The sequence below is a fragment of the Grus americana genome, chromosome 28, assembly GCF_028858705.1.
Source record: "Grus americana isolate bGruAme1 chromosome 28, bGruAme1.mat, whole genome shotgun sequence".
Lineage (NCBI taxonomy): Eukaryota > Metazoa > Chordata > Aves > Gruiformes > Gruidae > Grus > Grus americana.
In genome coordinates this window covers 3,843,971-3,861,766 of record NC_072879.1, presented here as the reverse complement: position 1 = coordinate 3,861,766, position 17,796 = coordinate 3,843,971, and the positions used below count along the sequence as shown (strand labels likewise).

At 61.4% G+C, this 17,796-nt stretch overlaps 3 protein-coding genes across 5 annotated transcripts; all 3 read left to right on the top strand.

Annotated features, from left to right (window-relative positions):
- Nucleotides 1–3,678: 3,678 nt before the first annotated feature.
- MADCAM1 (mucosal vascular addressin cell adhesion molecule 1) lies at nt 3,679–7,031 on the top strand. Its single transcript, XM_054805653.1, has 5 exons — nt 3,679–3,871; nt 4,360–4,626; nt 4,753–5,067; nt 5,434–6,096; nt 6,257–7,031. Exons 1-5 carry the CDS (start codon nt 3,796–3,798, stop codon nt 6,379–6,381), a joined length of 1,446 nt encoding a protein of 481 aa, XP_054661628.1. The 5' UTR covers nt 3,679–3,795; the 3' UTR covers nt 6,382–7,031.
- TPGS1 (tubulin polyglutamylase complex subunit 1) lies at nt 6,997–9,429 on the top strand. Of its 3 annotated transcripts, none has more exons than XR_008574294.1 (3): nt 6,997–7,718; nt 7,890–8,526; nt 9,105–9,429. XR_008574294.1 is itself a non-coding variant. In XM_054805656.1 (2 exons), the coding sequence occupies exons 1-2, from the start codon at nt 6,997–6,999 to the stop codon at nt 8,419–8,421; spliced, it is 1,254 nt and encodes a 417-aa protein (XP_054661631.1). In that variant the 3' UTR covers nt 8,422–9,429. The 3 variants fall into 3 exon arrangements, 1 of the variants encoding a protein (XP_054661631.1); XR_008574293.1 differs by having other exon boundaries at nt 9,028–9,429; XM_054805656.1 differs by having other exon boundaries at nt 7,890–9,429.
- Nucleotides 9,430–10,451: 1,022 nt separating this feature from the next.
- CDC34 (cell division cycle 34, ubiqiutin conjugating enzyme) lies at nt 10,452–16,285 on the top strand. The gene is made up of 5 exons (XM_054805657.1): nt 10,452–10,783; nt 13,888–13,974; nt 14,605–14,702; nt 15,029–15,163; nt 15,356–16,285. The coding sequence occupies exons 1-5, from the start codon at nt 10,607–10,609 to the stop codon at nt 15,564–15,566; spliced, it is 708 nt and encodes a 235-aa protein (XP_054661632.1). The 5' UTR covers nt 10,452–10,606; the 3' UTR covers nt 15,567–16,285.
- Nucleotides 16,286–17,796: the final 1,511 nt, after the last annotated feature.

Sequence of the window (17,796 nt, the reverse complement as noted above, 5' to 3'; positions counted from 1 at the left end):
GAGGTTGTTACAAAGAGACTATGCATCAGGCCTTGTAAATCGACCTCCTGTCTCACAAGTTATCGAGTTATTTCTACCAATTCCTTAAAAGTAAAATAATCTAGAGCAAACAGCACTTGGAACCGATTCATGTTCACCCTTGATCCTAAACCAGCTATCCAGGTTTCCACTGGAGTATTAAACCAGCTCAAACTTCTCCAGTGCTCGGGCAAAAAACCTTCCAAGCCCTGTCCCGCTGCTCCTCGCACTGGAGGGGGCCGAGTGCTTGTGCAAGAGGAAGCGGGGCAATATTTACGATATCGGGCCGAGGAGGGAGCAGCAAAATGCTGTGGAGGAGCGAGCGGTCCGCTGTGTGTAGAGACCGGTGCTGCGGTGCCACAGCTCCCAGACTCACCGGTGGGTTTGTGTGGGCTGGGACGGGGCTGCTTGTCCCCAGCCCTCGGAGGGGTCCCTGTGCCACATCCCTGGCTCCTGCCTCTCCTCCCCAGCTGGTTTTAGCATCCCAGACTCTGTTGTCTTTGTTTCCAGCCAGGCTTAATTTAGATCTTATCTTACTCATTTAAACACTTCTTTTGGTGATTGAGGATGGTACTAAATGAACAATGTAATCACAAGAAGTATAAACACATCCAAGTCAGCTCTTGGATGGGGTCTGGTGTTTGATGGCCGATATCCCGTAATGAGCTGGAAACACAAGCCATCTATTATACAACGTGTTGCCTTTTTGTATTTATTTCCTCTGGACTTGAGGTTAGTTTTATTATTTCCATCTTTGAGAAAGAACCCTCAGGTTGTCTCATTCTGCATCCCTTTGGAGAAAAAGGGAAGGTATTTCAATACCGTATGTTGTTGGCACTCCTCTCCTCGATGGGGTGGTTGTGTCGGCGGCACGTGCAGCCCAGCCTTGCTGTGATGGGGACGCTGCAGCCGTGCCGCCAGGTGAGGGGCAGAGCCAGTCTGTGGGGAGGCTCCCTAGGGTGAGAGTCCCATGTTTTGCACCATGCAGAAATCCTTCATCTTGTTCCAGACGTCCTCATTAGCACCTACCCCAGCCCTGTCGTTTCTGATACTGGGCGTTAGCCCGTGCTGGTGATGACAGCCCGGGGCTACACCCCAGCCCCTGGGGCTCCGGCATTGCCGGCAGCGGCGCGGGGGGTATCCTGTGCGGGGGCCAGCACTTGTCCCTCTGTGGCTTGTCTCTCCCCGCTGAACTGTGTTTTTTCCTGAGAAACGCCTCTGGACCAAGCATTGCCCAGCGAGAGCCCCCTGCTCCTGCCCCTCAGGAAGGAGCACGATCAGCTTCCAGGAAAAGTGTTGGGGCTTCTGATTCTTGAAAGCCGTCGTTCCCTTTGCTCTGACCCAAAAGGTTTCCTGTTGGGTGGAAAACCATCCCAGGGCCTAAGTTTGCTCTTTCCGCCCTGCGTCTGCAACCTGTTGATGTCTCCTTGCCGTGCTCGGGGCAGGGGGAGCCGCTCGTGCACGCCTCTGGGATGGAGGGAAGGTCCCCCCAGTCTATTAGAGGAGACATCCCGAGCTGGCGGTGGAGCGGGATCTGCGGCAGGTCGCTGAGCGGGGGGCGAGGGGAGCTCGGGGCCAAACCTGCGAGAGCTGCCTTGGGGGCCCGCTGCTGTGCTGCTCAGAGCTTGGACGAGTCCCCTGACCCCTCCCTGACTCGGTAACGGTGCTGTTAGAGCTGGCCCTCCTGGGGTGGGAGGTTTATCGGGTTTCCATAACTCTGATTTTCTCTGTGATCCGCATTGTGGCAGAGGCTGGGGCAGCTCCTGGGCACTTGTGGCGTCAAGTGCTCTGCAAACCCCGAACCAGAGGAAGTGCATCATGAGGCGATGGACTTTCTGGCAGCTATTAATCTGCTGATGACCAGTCCGGGAAAGCTTTTTTAAAAGAAAGGTCTGCTCCATAAGTGCTCAACTCTAGTTCGGACACTGATTTATGAGGTTTTTCTTTTCTCACCTGAAGCATCATATTGAGGGGCACCCGGCGCTTGGGGTGCGATGCCGAGGGCTCGCAGAGAGCTGCCCCCCATGGGAACGTCAGTCTGGTCCCTGACGGCCGCGGCCGCTTTGCCCCCGGCTCACGGATGGAGGCCGTGCAGCTCCACAGCCCCTGGCACCAGGCACGGACCTGGCAGCCGCTGCAGCCGGCGGGTCCTGAAAAGCCAGGACTGATCCTCCAGGACCTGTCGGTGTTGGTCCATCGTCACAGAAGCCCCAGCTGAAAACTGCACCAGACCCCGGCCAAGGGCGGCTTCCAGGGCTTGGATAATTTACTTTTTTTAACTGTGTTTTGCCCCTCCTGCCCCCAAAATCCCATAACAGCAAGTGTGGTCTGTAAGGACTGTGTTTCCCTTCTTTAAACTCTTAGTTGGTGACATTACAAAGCAATCCTTCCCCTAAAGAAGTAACTCATCGCTTGGTGCTTGCCCCCTCTGTAAACCACTGGGGGTGTGCAGCCTGGGCAGCCCTGACCGTTCCATCACCCACAGAGGGACTGACCGGCGGGGCGACCTCAGGCATCCGAGTGGGTGGCGCGGAGCTGGGCTGTGGGAGCGGGAGGTGAAACTCTGGCATCATGTGTACGTCCTTGGGCATCCCGGGCTCGCTGCTGGGAAGAGCCCGGCCGGCGTGAGGAGCAGCCCTGACCACAGCTTGTCCCACGCCAGGGCTGGGCCGGGGGCTTCGGCCGCCACCGTAAACTCCAGGAAGTGGCTCTGTTAACACAGGATGGAAGGAACAAAAACCCCAGAGCCATTAATCACCCAGCTTTAGCTGAACGTGCATATTTGATGGTGGCTGTTTATAGAGCACTTCCCTTGCTCAGAGGCCTCCCAGGCTGTCAGAGGATTAATTACCTGGCCTCCTGAAAGGATGCGCGACATGCCCAGTGCCTGGAGCTGCCCCTGAGAGTTCCCAGATGGGAAATGGCCGGGTCCCGTGCCGAATTTCCACCTTCTGCAACAGGAGGTGCGGGGCTGGGCATGTCCCCCCCCTCAGCCCTGCGGCACCCTCCCCAGCCCCGGCCGCAGCCCGGCAGGATGGGATGGGGCAGAACTGGGACTGTCTCTTCCCAGGGTGCTGGGCAGGAGCGAGGAAGCGATGCCAGACCTGCCGTGAGACAGGACAGGCGCTAAGGCTGTGCCAGGGCCTTGGGGCTAGATAATGTGGGGTAATCAACATCTTCCATGTAGTAACACTTTCTCCATTTATACCATAAACCTGACTCTCCCAGGAACACCCGCTTTCATCCTTGAAAACATGCTGTTCTGGGAATAAATGCTGTTTGCAGCCCTGCTGAGCAGCACCCAGCCTGGGGCTGGACACCTCCTCCCTCTGCCCTGGGGATGCGCCTTTCCAAACTCCGCGTTTCGGGGCAGTCGGGGCTCAGGGACAGGTTCCTCCCATCATGCCGCTGCCTGGGCTGCGATGGGGGCTGCCGGTTCCCGCAGTGATCTCGGTGGGGGTGATGGGGGTCCCTGCAGCCGTGGGGGGACCCTTCGGGCCAAGGGCTTGCCCAGGTTTGGTGCTGCCGGCTCGGCCCTGGGTGTTGTGCAAGAGCTGACCTTGGAAGAAAATCAGAAAACCTCCCTCTGGAAATACCCCTTGAGCTGGAAGGTCCCAGAGGCCCCGGGGGCCGGGGCTCACAGGGGCGGTTCCTGCAGAGCTTAAGAAGGGCTGAGGACGGAGCTGGCAGCCAGAAGGAGACAGCCCGGCCAGCGGCATTCACTCTCTGGAAGGAGGGAAGGAAGGAAGGAAAACCAGTCCTCGCTGCTGCCCTGCCATGCTGCTGGCTCTGTGGGTGATGGAGCCGGCTCCTCTCTTCCTCCTCCTCCTCAGCGTGCTGTGGGGCTGCAGCGGTGAGTGCCACGGGGACCAAGAGCCATCCCGACCCCTTAACCCACCGTGCTGCCCAGCCCTGCCCGCTGCTCTCTCGCTTTGCTGCCCCAGGGTCTCCCCGCTGTTGAGCCCTGATGGCTGCCGTGTCCCACGTGCATCGTCCTGGCACTGCAGCCGGTGCTCGGAGCCGCGGAGCGTGCCGGCGTGCGAGCGACAGCGTGTGCCTGGCCCGGGTCTGCTGTCCCACTGCCAGGACAGCAGCCATGCTGGTGGAGAACTGGGGGGGGAAGGGGCATTTGGGCTGATTTCCCCAAGAAATGGCTGGAAAGCCATCGCTAACGAGCAGCGTTCCCCCACGGTGATGGGGATGGAGCTTATGTGGTGCCTGAGCATGACCATTCGCTTCTCAGCAAACAGGGGGACCAGTGCTCCGTTTGCCTTGCAAACAGCTGGGTTCTGGTGACGTTCTCTTCCCTAAACCCCGCGGTTTCCTCCTTCCTCCACCCAGGGCGACCCGCTGACAAGCTGTCGGTGATGCCGCAGGAGCCGGTGGTGCGGTACGGGGGCTCGGTGCAGCTGAACTGCTCCCTGGCCTGCACGGGGGGCACGGTGCAGTGGAAGGGGCTGGACACCAACCCGGGGATCATCACCTCCTTCCCCACCCACAGCGTCCTGCACATCAGCAGCGCCGTGGTCGCCATGGAGGGCACCAAGATCTGCCTGGGGACCTGCCACGGGCAGCACTACCAGCACTCTGTCTACCTGTGGGTCTACGGTAAGCATGCTCCAGCCCGTCCCTCCCCACCTCCCCGGCAAAGTCCTGCATCCCCCTGAGGGAGCCCCCTCCCTCCTGGGCAGCGGTGCCAAAAATCACCGTTTGACGCTGCAATTCCTCTCTCAGCCCTCCCAGACACGCTGCAGCTGGAGGCAGAGCCCCGTGCCCTGGAGCCGGGGCAGCCTACGCGCCTGCGCTGCTCGGCCCGGCGAGTGTACCCGCTCATAGGGCTGGTGCTCACCTGGTACCGAGGGGACCAAGCGCTGGGAGAGGCAGACTTCGATGACACGGAGACGGACGAGCAGCTGTTCAACATTGTGTCCACGCTGCCAGTGGCCGGGGAGGAGGTGGGAGAAGGAGTGGAGTTCAGGTGCGAGGTGACGCTGAGAGTGGGACAGGAGACCTTCACCCGAGTGGCATCTATGGTGGCAAGCGCTGGGGGTGAGTGCCAGGGTGGGAGCTGGGGACCCGGGTTCATACGCTGCCCCGTCTGCTGGAGCTGACCCCCATCACCCTGCGCTGCTTGAGATCGCTTTGCTAGAACAGGATCAGCCCCCATTTCTGTACCACTCTGCAAATCTCCCGTCCCCATCCCTGTCCCCGCTGCCATGCTGGCGATGCCAGTTTGCTCCTGCTCACTGCCTCTCCCTGCCGGGGGCCGTCTACGTTCGTGGAGTGGAGGAGGACAGGGCTGTAGGGCAGCGCGGGCAGAGGGGGCTGTCATCGCCTGGGGATAATGCATGCCAGAGAGGCCCCGTCCTGGCACCGAGCCGTGGTGAGGCCGCCCATGACCTGCTGTGTTCACAGGTGGGATGGAGCAGCCAGTGGCCATGGCCACCTCCACAGTGGCGGCTACAACAGGGAGCCCCAGCACAGCCGGGCCTGCGACCACCACAGCGCTGTCCCCAGAGCCGAGTGTCCCCACACGCAATCCCAGCACAGCCCTGACCACCACGCCGCGGGAGCCCGATGCTGAAACCATCCTGGAGCTGGCTGCTGCCACTGACCCCCCCTCCACAGAGCGCCCTGCTTTCCGGGACCTCATCGCAGCCAGTCCCACGGCACATCTGGCCACCACCATGCTCCCTGGCCCCGGCACCACGAGACCCCCGGCTGAGGTGCAGGGGATGCCTGTGGACAGCATCACCTTGGAATCTCTCCCAGCGAAGAATGGGACAGGGCTGTCCGTGGGGACAGTGTCCGACTGCAGCCTGCAGATCTGGTCGCTGCCTCCCAACGGGACGCGAGGCAGGGCCCTGCGCATTGTGTGCCACGCGCGGTGCGCTGGGAACACCACCGTGCGCTGGCTGCGGACCCCCGTGGCCCTCTCGCAGTACCGGGAGGAGGTGGCGGGCAGCAGCTCTGCGCTGCAGCTGGACCATGCCGAGCCCCGGCACCAGGGCCATTACCAGTGCGTCCTGCTCGGCCACCGCTCCCAGGTGGTCAGTCTGCAGCTGACGGTCTTGGATGGTGAGTGGTGGTCTGCAGCCCCTTCTCCTGTACCCCCCGTTGCTGGGGCTTGGGCTGCAGCGAGTTGTGTTAGTGCTGCGTTCGGTGCTGGGGGGTGTTATGCTCATCCCTATTCGTTGGCGTCTGCCTGCAATTATAGGTCCTTTACGTGTCCTTGCAGATTCATTCAGCGCGGGCCCTGCCATCGCCATGGGGACAATGGTCTCGCTGTTGGGACTGATCCTGGCCGGCATAGTGTCACGTTGCCTGTGGAAACGATTCAGATCTCAGTACGAGCTGCCGTAGCAGTGGGAGCTGCCTAGAGGTGCCCAGAGCCTTCCGGACCAGTCATTGTTGTCACCCTTTCTGCTGCTGCCTGGGACAACAAGCAGCTGATGGAGCCTGACTGAGCTGCCGGGGTGTGGGGTGCTGGGGAGAAGAGCAGCCCCCGCCCCAGGACAAGCGCTCTGGACCCAGAGCCCTCCGAGCTGCCACTGCTTTTCAAAGCTTTGTCTGTGCCCGAGGCCCGGGAGGCTGAGGGGGCTGTGAGGGACAAGGCTGCCCTGCGGCCTCCGAGCGCTGGGAACCGCTCCGCTCCCAGGCGCATGGCCTGCTGCTCGGCGGGGCCCACGCTCGGTCCTGCGGGGCGGGAGAGGCTCGGGGCCACGGGGACGCCCCGGCAGGGCAGCCTGAGGGGAGAGGAGCAGAGGGGCCCGCGGTGGTGGGGGACCGGGACGCTCCCGGCGCTGGATCGCGCTGGGTCGGTGCTGAGCACTGGGGTGGGGGATGGCCCTTGGGGGCTCCTGGTGCCCACACGGATGGGTGAGAGAGCGATAGAGGGGGCAGAAGCAGCCCGGGGTGGGGGGGTGGGTACATCCCCTGGGCGCGGGGGGAGAGCGGGGCCTTGGTGGGCGAGGCGGGATGGGGCGCTCCAGTAAAGGATCGTTTCATTCGAACCCTGAGCCAGTGTCCTTTCAGCTGGGGCTGGGGCGGCCTGCGGGCCCTCACCGGCCCCGGGCGCGGCGCGGGTCACCGGAGCGTCCGCAGCGACTGCCGCGGGCTCGGTTGCTACGGGCGGGGCACCTGCCCGGAGTAGTCATGGCGGCCGGGGAGGTTTCCTTTGGCCCACGCTCAAGATGGTGGCCCGCAGCCTCGCCCAATGGCGGCGCGCTCGCCTGTCTTCTCGCCCACCGATTGGCTGCCAGTATGCAAGATGGCGGCGCGGGAACTTCCCGCCCCGGCGGAACGGCGGTCCAAGATGGTCGGAACCGGCCGTCGCCGCCCGCAGCCAAGATGGCGGCGTACGAGAAGCGGCGGGCGGCTGCCGCCCCGGCCCCGACCCCAGCCCCGGCGGCTGGCAGCGGGCTGGCGGAGCCGGCTCGGGCGGCGGTGGCGGCCGACGGGCTGGGGAACGAGGCGGAGTTCCTGCTGCGGGCCGGGGTCACCGCCATGGTGCGGGAGGCGCTGCTGAAGGTGCTGGAGGCGCGGCCCGAAGAGCCCGTCTCCTTCTTGGCCGACTACTTCGAGCGTCTGGTGCTGGGCAGCCCCGGCGCGGCGGGCGAGGCCGCCGCGGAGCTCCCAGGGCCGCCGCAGCGCCTGGCCCGGGCGCTGTGGTACGTGCGCCTGGCTCACCACTCCCACAGGTGCGGGCGGACGGGCGGCGGGGGGCGGGCGGCGGACTACAGCTCCCGGCGTGCGCCGCGGCCGAGGCCACCCTCTCGCGGGCGGGCGGGCGCCCGGGGCACGCTGGGAGCTGTAGTTCGGAGCGGGCGGGAGTGAGGCCGCGTGTCTGTGTCTGTGCCGTGTCGCGACAGGACGGCCTTCGACAGCAACGCCGGCGCGGCCTACGAGGTGTTGGGCGCCGGTGGCCGGCGGCGGAAGGCAGGCGTGGACGGGCGGCTGTACAGCGAGCTGCTGCGGCGCATCTGTCAGCACGGGGGAGCGCCCGCGGAGGCGGCAGCGGCGCTGCTGGGCCGGGTCCGCTGCCGTGACCATGAGGCCGTACCTTTCGACGTCTTCCGCTACGGCGTCCTCACCTGCTTCGTGCTGCTGGAGTTCGCGGCCAAGGCGGACGCGCTCTTTGGCATCCTGGATGGCGGCTCCGGCACCGCCGATGGCAGGGTTTGCCAGGCCGTGCTGCGGGCGCTGGAGGACGCGTTGGGCACTGGCCACTTCTCTCTCCCCAGCCGCTACCTGGAGGCCGGCTCCAAGCTGGGGCCGGACGGTCTGGCCCTGGCCATGGACCGGGCACTGCAGGAGAGGAAGCTCGGCAGCTCCATGAGCAGGGAGGAGTTCCTGAAGAAAGCCACTGCCTTGTTCGTGGCAAAAGTGAAGCCCGTCGAGTAACGCCCGGGTGGGAGCGATGCTGCCTGCGTCTGCTTCGAACCCCTCAAGCGCTCGGCACAGAGCCGCTTACACGAAGGGCTCTGGACCCCGGTGCTGCGCTGGATGGTGAGCGCCGGGGGCTGCTCGGGCACTGTTTGGAGAGCCCGGGTCTGCCCAACGGGAAATTCCTGACTTCCCTGCTCCCTTCCCTGTGCCCGCCCACCTCCAGCACTGGACATGTCCCTGCCCGCCGTGCCTCTCCCAGCTACGGCTCCTCTGACCCAGCTGGCATTAGTAAATCCTTTTTAGGCATTACCTGGGGACTTGCAAGGAGGCCTGTAAGCTGTAGGGCAGCGTTAGTCATTAAAAACAAGCCAGAATGGAGTAAATGTGGGGATGGACCTCCCAAGATCCTGTAGTTTTGTCCTAGCCCTGGCAATGTCATGACTTGCAGCTTCAGCGGGGAACTTTATTTCTGCTTTTGGGTTTGTTTCACACCGACCCATGAAGTGGGGGGCAATGCTTACGTACCTATGACTGCGAGGATTCACAGGTACATACGGGGCAGATCCAAAGCATGAGATAAAGCATTATTTTATTAAGCAAAATGTTTTAAATGCACAGCAGATGAGACACGGCCGGCCGGGAAGCAAACCTTGCTGGTAAGGGCTGCGAGCCTGAGGGGGTTCTGCCTCTGCCGGCAGCGGAGCTGTGAGGTGATGAGCTGTCCCTGCTGCCTCCTTGCTCGGCGTTTGCCCAACCACCGCTGGGGCCCGGATGCTGAAGAGCAAAGCTTGTACCCGAGCGATGACTTCCCAAGCGAAGCTGCAGAATGCTACAGATTTGATAACGATTTGGGACATGGTGCGCAGGGTCAAGACAAGACAAACCCCTTCCCTGAGGTCATAGTTTGCTTTTGAACAGAGATGCCTGTTGAACCATGTGTTATTTATTTGAAGTTGTCTGTGTTAATTATTTATACTGTGCGATTATTGTTTTACTGTAAGACATTAAAGCTTTTTATTATTTTTTAGTGGCCAATTTCTTTATTGCCTGGTGGCACTTTATGCCAGGATGAACCACGGCAGCACCTGGATCCTTGAGGCAGTTCCTCTCTTTGGGGGTCGATGTCGGCAGCCTGTTAGCAGCCTGCCCGGCTGGAGATATGGAGTGCAAAGCACTTGTAGTTACTAAAAAAGAAAAAAAAAAAAAAAAAAAAAAAAGAGAAGCTGGGAGGATGCTCTGCATCTGTTTTGTTTTGTTGAGCGGATGGTTTGGTCCCTGCAGGCAGGAGGGGCACTGCCCTGAGGCTGCAGGCACTGGCTCCCAAACAAAGCGCAGGTGACGGGATGTGACACAAGGGGAGGTGGGAACCGGTGATGCTGGAGAGATCTCTGCTGGGGCCATGCCAGGAGCAGCCTCTGCTTGAATTCCAGACCCTGCCTTGTAAAACGCTGTAAATATTACATACGTGTAGTAATTGCGCTAAGTGCTTCCTCCTGGCTGACGGGTGTAATCATCTGGTGAAGCGTAAATCGCTTTACTCATGCTGCACGCAGCACGGCTGCGTCGCAGACGCCAGGGCCGTCAGCCGGGGCGGGATCTAGCGTAGGTCAGCGCGTCCTGGCCGCGGAGCCTCCCGCGGCGGGGGGGGGGGGGGGGGGGCGTCGGGGAGCCAGGGCCTGCGCACCGGCCCGGAGGGGAAGCGGCCGATCTCTGAGGCGATCCTCGGACGCGCGATGGGTTTGCTCGGCAGGAAAACTGGCGGCGCCGAGGCGGGAGGCCAGGAGCACCGACACACGCCGTTAGAGCAGGCCCGAGTCGATCCCACCCTCGGGACGCGGCGGCGCGGCCTGAGGTAACGAACGCCCGCCGCGCCGCAGAGGCTGCCGGGAAGGAACCCCGCCCCCGCGGGTCGGCAGTGCGCTGTGATAGGCGGAGAGCGCCCGGGGGGGAGGAGCTTTCTCCCTGCCCCGCCCCTGAGGGCCGGTGGTGCGCTCTGATAGGCGAGTGGCGCCTGTATAGGAGGGGCCTGCGCTGGCTCCGCCCCCCGCGCGCGGACTACAGCTCCCGCCGTGCCCCGCGCGGCTGCACTCGGAGAGGCCGCGGAGCAGCAGGACCCGTCGCCGCCGTCCCCTTCCCCGCAGCGGCTGTTGCGCCTACCCTAGTCCCCGGCTTCGCTTGCGGCCTACCCCGGTTCCTCGGCATGGCGCGGCCCGTCGTGCCCAGCTCGCAGAAGGCGCTGCTGCTGGAGCTCAAAGGGCTGCAGGAGGAGCCCGTGGAAGGGTTCCGGGTCAACCTGGTGGACGAGGGGGACCTCTACAACTGGGAGGTGGCCATCTTCGGCCCCCCGAACACCTACTATGAGGGCGGGTACTTCAAGGTGAATAGCTGGGGGCAGCAGGGCGGCGTGCGGTGTCGGGCGGACCGAGGTCTCGAGGAGGTGAAGCTCTGGTGGTGCGGGGGGGGCCGATGTGTGGGTAGGGGACCCGGGGGGCAGAGGCGTGTGGTGGGAGATGGGGCAGAGTAGGTGGTGCTGGGGGGAGGATGCCCTGGGAAGGGGGAAGAGACCGCAGGGAGACCTTGGGGTGGGGGGGTGGGGGCTGTGGGGTGAGAGGAAGGGGGTCTTGGGGGTCGGGTTGAGGTGGGTACGTGACAGGGGTGCTGAGGGCCAGGGAGACCCGGGTCTGTAGCTGGGCACCGTGGGGGCGTTGAGGCTTCGGGAGCTGGGGTGCCTGCGAGAAGGGAGCCTGTGTGCAGGTGGCGGCTGTCAAACTAGACAAGGATTTCCTTCGTTGGAAGGGGCCTTTGGCCCTGCCAGGGGCTCTGCCTTCAAGGGCTTTTCCTCCTTCCTGTCCCCTCATCCTCTCCAATCTGTGGGTGTAGAAGAGTGAGCTTGGGGTTGCTGGTGTTCGCTCTCCCAGGGAGCATTGCCACCAAAACGGAGGGAAGAGACAAAGGACTCTCCTGTGCAGGCACAGACGGCTGGGGCCGAGCGAGCAGCAGCTCAAGCTGGGTGGGAGTGGGTGTCATGGTTTTGTCTGGGGTTTGAGTCAGGGAGAAGGTGTGCGTGGCCTGGCTGCGCAGTCCCTATCCGGAGGATGTGTATGTGCTCTTCCCAGGTGTTGTGCAACCTGCATAGCTGTTTTCTTCCTCTTTCTCTTCCTCCTCCACTACAAGCTCCTCTGTCTTCATCCTGTTGCTGGCAGGGTGGGGATGCTCCCGGGGTGAGTCAGCCCAACGGTCAGCTGTGCCTGAGAAGCTGGGTGGTTTGTTTTTCCTGTGGAGCAGTGGCAGGCAAGTCTGATGCTTCAGAGTCAGGTTTTATCTCTTCACTGGAATGGAGTCTTTGTCCGTAGCCTCTTTTGGCCCTCAGCTTGGGGCTCCTTGAACTCTCATGCTCTCAGCAGCTCATGCTCCTGTTTTGTGCCTGAGGGCTTCCAGAGTCAGCACTGTTCCGTGGCAGCGGATGAGACTTTCTGCATAAGAGGGGAGGGAAGGGGCCGAGTCCTCTTCTAGCTCGTGATAACGTTGGCCTGTTCGTGTACGGCAAAGCGGGGTTGCTTTCCGAGCCCCCCTCGGGAACGCTTTGCCTCTGGCTGGTTTTGTTCTGATCTGCTCTGACACAACAAAGGGGATTATTCTGTGAAGTTCAGCTGTTTGGCCAGAGCCCAGCGCAGGGCCGCGTGTTGCTGCGTGTGTTCTGCCCTGGGCTGCCTGAAGCTCTCCATGCACACACCAAACGCATCCAGCCCCGGCTGCCGCCTCGCTTTTCCTTCTTTCCACCCCTCGTCCTGCGCCACAGAGTGGTCAGACAAAGGGACAGCCTGGGAGGCAAGAGGGAAATGCGTGCAGGGACGGACCTGCTGCAGTCAGGGGCTCCTTGGGCTCGCGGTAAGATCAGCTTGTGCCGGGGACGGATCCTGCAGGGTCGGAGGGGGTTGGAGAGCAGAGGCCTTGGGACCCAGGATGGAGTTGGGGTTGGTCGGGGAGGATGAGGACAGATGTGTCTCTGCCTTCTATGCTAATCTTTTAATGGCTGCGAGCTGACGACTGGGTTTGGCAGTGTTGCCTATTGTCGAGGCTGTAATTCCAGAATTGTCCAAAGCCTTGTTTGCAGTTACCCTCCTGAACGGGGCCCACGTCAGGCTCATTCCGCAGGTGAACAGTGATCCCGGGGCACTGTCCCCCGCTGCTGGGCAGAGCTGGGGTAGTTAGCACTGTTGCTTCACGGATCTGACATCTAAATTCTTGTGTGTGTGAACTGAGGGAGCAAGAAATGTTCAGGGAGTTGTTGTGCATTTTAAATCTTCACTGTTTTTTGTTTGCTTTGGCCATTGGCTTTTTTGGGAGCAGTGGCTGAATCTCAATCTGGAAGTTTGCTTCCAGAGCCTAGGAACACCTGAAAGCCGAAACAGTCTCCACAGGTTGTGCAGTAGCATGGAGAGAAGCTGTCCCCGTCCTTGTGGGGTGCCTGGCGACAGTGGGCTGGGGCAGCAGCTCTCTGGGGAGGATGAGGATGTTGCTGTACGTCTCCGTGCTGCCCCAGGCTTTGCCTTCTCGCTCGGAGGCCGACAGCGGGCCTGTCTTTTTGGCTTGCCTTAACCCCTGGGCTTCTGTGGCCATCGCCCATAGGAGAGGCCAGTGGCAGGATGGTTGTCTCTGCTGGCACTGGAGTTGTGGACTGCGGTGTGATCTTCATGTGCTTTTATTTTTAGCACCTGAGCTACATGCTGCGGCCAGTTTTGACTTGGTCTCTTTTTTTCAGTGGTGACGGGCTATTTTTAGAGATTCGGTGTGTTAATCGGAGCACTGAGCACCTGATGCTTCCTTCCCTGTAAGCTCTGAAGGGTAAACAGCCTTTTCTCTGGTGGCGCAGCCGTCGCGTGTCCCTGGCAGCAGGGCCGGGGATGACCCCAGACTTGCAGTCTGGCTCTGGTGTGTTCAGGCGTGCAGCTCGAGCTCGGTCCTGTCTGCTTTCCCAGCAGCAGCGGGCTTGGCTCCGTTGCGGTTCCCGCTCAGGATGTATGGCCCTGCCGGTGCCACTGGCAGCTCCGCTGTCCCTTTGTCTGAAAACTCTTTATGGGGGTCGTTGTGCTTTGCTGTTGAGGCAAACCTGTCCTGAACGCTTCCTGCCAACTTCAGTGTTGTTTTTCTTTCTGCTCTGGCCAATGGCACACTGCCCTTGTGTGGAGAGTACCGGGTTAGCATGGGTGGGTGCCGGTGGAGAAGAGGTTACGGGGCAGGATGGTGGTGACAGAGCTGCCGCAGCTTGCAGGCCCATCCACTCGCCTTCCCTTGCATGGTGGCAGGGCAGCCACACTGCTGGTGTCCTGCCTGTGGAGCTGGTGGGCGTGGAGGCTCTCTCTCTGCAGGAGCACAGTTGGACTTGGCAGAGGTTCCTTTTTGCTGGTGGTGTCAGGAGATCTGCGGTTTCCTTCCCTTCTCACAAGCTGATGTTCATTTTTCCTTATTGTTTCCTTGCAGGCTCGTCTCCGTTTTCCCATTGACTACCCCTATTCTCCTCCTGCCTTTAGGTTCTTAACCAAAATGTGGCACCCCAACATCTACGAGGTAGGTTGCCTGGGACAGTGTGTGGGGGCCTTGGACAGGTGGGGGGGCTCGTGCCCGTCTGTTGCGATGGTGGTGAATGAAGATGCCAGCCTTTGTCACGAGCACGCAGTGGAAACTCTGTGCCTTTGGTGTTTAGTGCCTGGCACTGGAAACGCAGCTAACGAGCTTACGACAGCCTGTGTCCTGTCCTGGAGCTGGTTCCAGGTCAGCCAGGCTGTCCAGGCTTGAAGGCTCCCACGCTTGGCTAGCGGGATGGCGTGCTGACACCAAGGGTGGATGCGGAGCGAGCGACGGACCTGGCCCCGGGGCTGCGTGCTTGCGGTGGGGTGCTGCTGGGGAGGTGTGTGGGGCTGGGCTGTGTCAGGCTGGCACCAGGAGGGCTGTGCTGGTGATGCAGCGTATGGTGAGGCAGCCTGTGCTGCCCCGGCCATCGCAGGGGGCTTATCTGAGGCTGCAGGCAGCATAGCGGGGACCACCACTTTGCTGTCCCTTCCTAGGAACAAAAAAAAGGCTGGGATTGCCTTGCCTGGCTTAAGCCAAAGTGAAGAGCAAACAGGGTACTGGAACAGAGGACAGAGCTGGTGTTCGGGGCAGCAGCTCCTAAGGATCCCATTTCACTTCTTCTTTCAGACTGGCGACGTCTGCATCTCCATCCTGCACCCGCCAGTGGACGACCCGCAGAGCGGGGAGCTGCCATCAGAGCGGTGGAACCCCACCCAGAACGTGCGGTGAGGGCTGTGCGGGCAGGGAGCTGTGGGCCTGAGGCTTGTCTAAGGGCAGGGATGGGAAAGTGGGGAGATGGGGATTGCCTTCTGCTCCCAAAGCCTGTGGGAGGTGCCTAGGTGCTGTTGAAAGGCAGCATCCAGCACTTGGGCTGTGTGCTTTGCTGAAGAACAGCTAGAGCTTGCCTGGGAACACGCATGAGCCCTGCTGTCCCCTGCCCAGCCTGCTCGACTTCCCTGAGATGCACTAGGCTTTCCCCCTGACCCGCGGGACGCAGCAGTGGTTGCTGACCTGCCTCGGCTCTTACCTGCTTGTGTTTCTTGCTTGCCAGGACCATTCTCCTGAGCGTGATCTCGCTGCTGAATGAGCCCAACACGTTTTCTCCAGCCAACGTGGACGCCTCCGTGATGTACCGCAAGTGGAAGGAGAGCAAAGGGAAGGACCGGGAGTACACGGACATCATCAGGTGTGTGCTGAGCTGAGCTCAGGCCTGGCAGTGCTGTGGCACCGTTGAGAAAACTTGCTAAACTGTGACTTCCTAGGACGTGGGGTGTGAGAGGGGAAGGGCTGTGTCACTGGGCGTCCCCCTGTGGTGAGCTGCACGCAGGTGGGTGCACTGTGCAAAGCTCCGTCCTCACCCCCACTTCTCATCCTCCAGGAAGCAAGTCTTGGGCACGAAGGTGGACGCTGAGCGGGATGGCGTGAAGGTCCCCACCACGCTGGCAGAGTACTGTGTGAAGACCAAGACTCCAGCCCCAGATGAGGGCTCGGACCTCTTCTATGATGACTATTATGAGGATGATGAGATGGAGGAGGAAGCAGACAGCTGTTACGGTGATGAGGATGACTCCGGCAATGAGGAATCTTGATGGTCCTCTGGCATTGCAAAACTTACTATGAACTACTGAATTTTACCTCAACTAGGACAAACTGGTTTGAATTAGGATCTGTCAGCCCTGAAATTAACTCTCTACCTCGCAGGGAGACTGTTCTGCTGTTGCAAAGGAAATCCCACCGCTGTCTTTGTAGAAAAAGCATAAAACAAAACCCCTATTTTGTAAAATTCCTGGGTGGGGGTGGGTGGGGAGGGGGAAGTTGTGTTGGGGTGTTCAGGAATCCACAGAACCCGGGGAGCTGGTGGCTCTGGCTGGGTGAGAAGTGATGGCACGACCTGGTGGTGGCTGCCCATCTGTTGGGCACTGTGAGCTCCTCTTCAGCCTGGTGCGGGGGGGAGCGATTTGGGGAGGCTGCGGAGCTGGTGAGCGGTCACTTTGGGTGGGAAGCGTGTGAAGTCTTTGCGGTGTCCGAGCAGGAAGGGCTGTGGGGTGAGCGCTGCTGCCCTCAGCCCCCGGTGGAGCTGTCCCTGGTAGGACCCTTCCCGTGGTGCTGGAGCCATGTCTGCAGGGAGCGGGAAGGGCCGGGGCATCGGGCAGGACATGCCTGGCACTGCTGGGCCTGGGGATGGCTGTTTGTAGTTTTTAACTAGCTGGGAGGGACGAGGTAGTTCTGAGTCTGCTTCTGGTTTTGGTTTTGGGTTTTGCCTTTTTTTTTTTTTTGAAACTATTTAATAAAGTATTTCCAGGGAACAGCTGTGTGGTGTGTGGGTGAGTCTCTGCCCCAGTCTGTGCCTAGACTGCAGGGGTTTCCATGTCAGCTATGGGCTGGCTCCTGCCCTGCAGCACTGGCAGGGAGGGGTGGGTGGGCTAGCTGCTCTCCTGGGGCTGCGGGTGGGGGCTGCAGGGCGGCCTTGGGCCTGCAGCAATCCTCTCTGCTTGCTCTGCAAGTTTGGGGAGGAGGGAAGTGTCTGTCCAGGGTTGCCTTTGGCTTGGAGAACATCCCTGCCCTTCCTGGGGAGCGCATGGCACTTGCTGCCTCTGCCCCAGAGCCACGGCCAATGCTCAGTCTCTGCCTGGGCAGGACGGGCTCTGCTGAGCCCTGAAAACCCTCCAGCACTGCCCTGGGAAGGTGTTTTTCCCTCCTGCTCACCTGAGACCAGCTGTGTGGCAGCAGACCTGCCTGGGCAGCACCCAGCTGTGCAGAGCAGTGGCCGATGGGTGCCTGGGGCCCTCACGGCTGCTCTGATCTGGGTGCAGCTGGGTGTGCCCTGAGCCCACAGGCCAGGACCAGCCAGGACGTGCGAGCTCCCAGCCGCCCTGCTCCAACCGTGCAGCCGAGGGCACTGCTGGTGCCTTGACCAGCTGCGCTGGGGAGATCAGCTCCACCACCAGCTCCTCTGGGATGTGACCTGGCAAACCTCTGCCTGTGGCTTCCCCGGGCTCCTGCCCCTGCTCCCACCCCCTGGGCAAAGCACATCAGAGGGGTAAGAAGCAAAACTTCCCCTGCCTGGAGTTGTGCAAAGGGGATTGGGATTTGAGTGACGCCTGTGACCACACGTGGCAAATGCATGTGCTTTGTTGCCTTAGGAAATGAGGCTAAAAGGTGAATAGGATTATTGTCACTTTACTCGGGCCTGGCAAACAGCTTCCAAGGTCACCCAGCTGGCTTGGAGCAGCAGCAGCTCTGGCTGTTGTTTCAAAGCCAGCCCCCCTTCCTTTTCCCAGGAGGCTGCTCTGTGTGGCCCCCACCCTGGCTGGTCCCTGGCCACAGACGTTTCCACCGAATCGCCATGCCCTGTACACCCTGCCTTCACTGGGTCCTTGCGGCCGGTTACCTCCCCACTGCTGCGGGTGATGGGGTCCCGCTCCCGGTGGCCCTGTGAGCTGCTCCTGGGGTGTCTAGGAGCACCCCAACCTTGGCCCTGCAGAACCGGGCAGCTTCCCTGCTGCTCGCTGTCCCAGTAGCAGGAAGGTACTGGGGTCCCACGCAGCCCCTCTCCCCCAGCCTGGACGGCTGAGAGCTCCCCGCAGCACCGGCCATGAGATGCGACGTGCTGGCGGCTGCGTGGAGCAGCACCGACTCCTTCGATGGAGGATGCTGCGGGCTGCCGTGCCCTGCCCCATTTCTGCCCAATTTCTGTGCCGCAGGAGTCGCATCTGCCGAATCGCTCCAGCGCAGAGGGGGAGCGCGGCGGATGGGAAGGAGCAGCCGGGCAGGATGCACTGGGGGCAGACATGGTGCTGGAGGACAGAAACGCTCTGG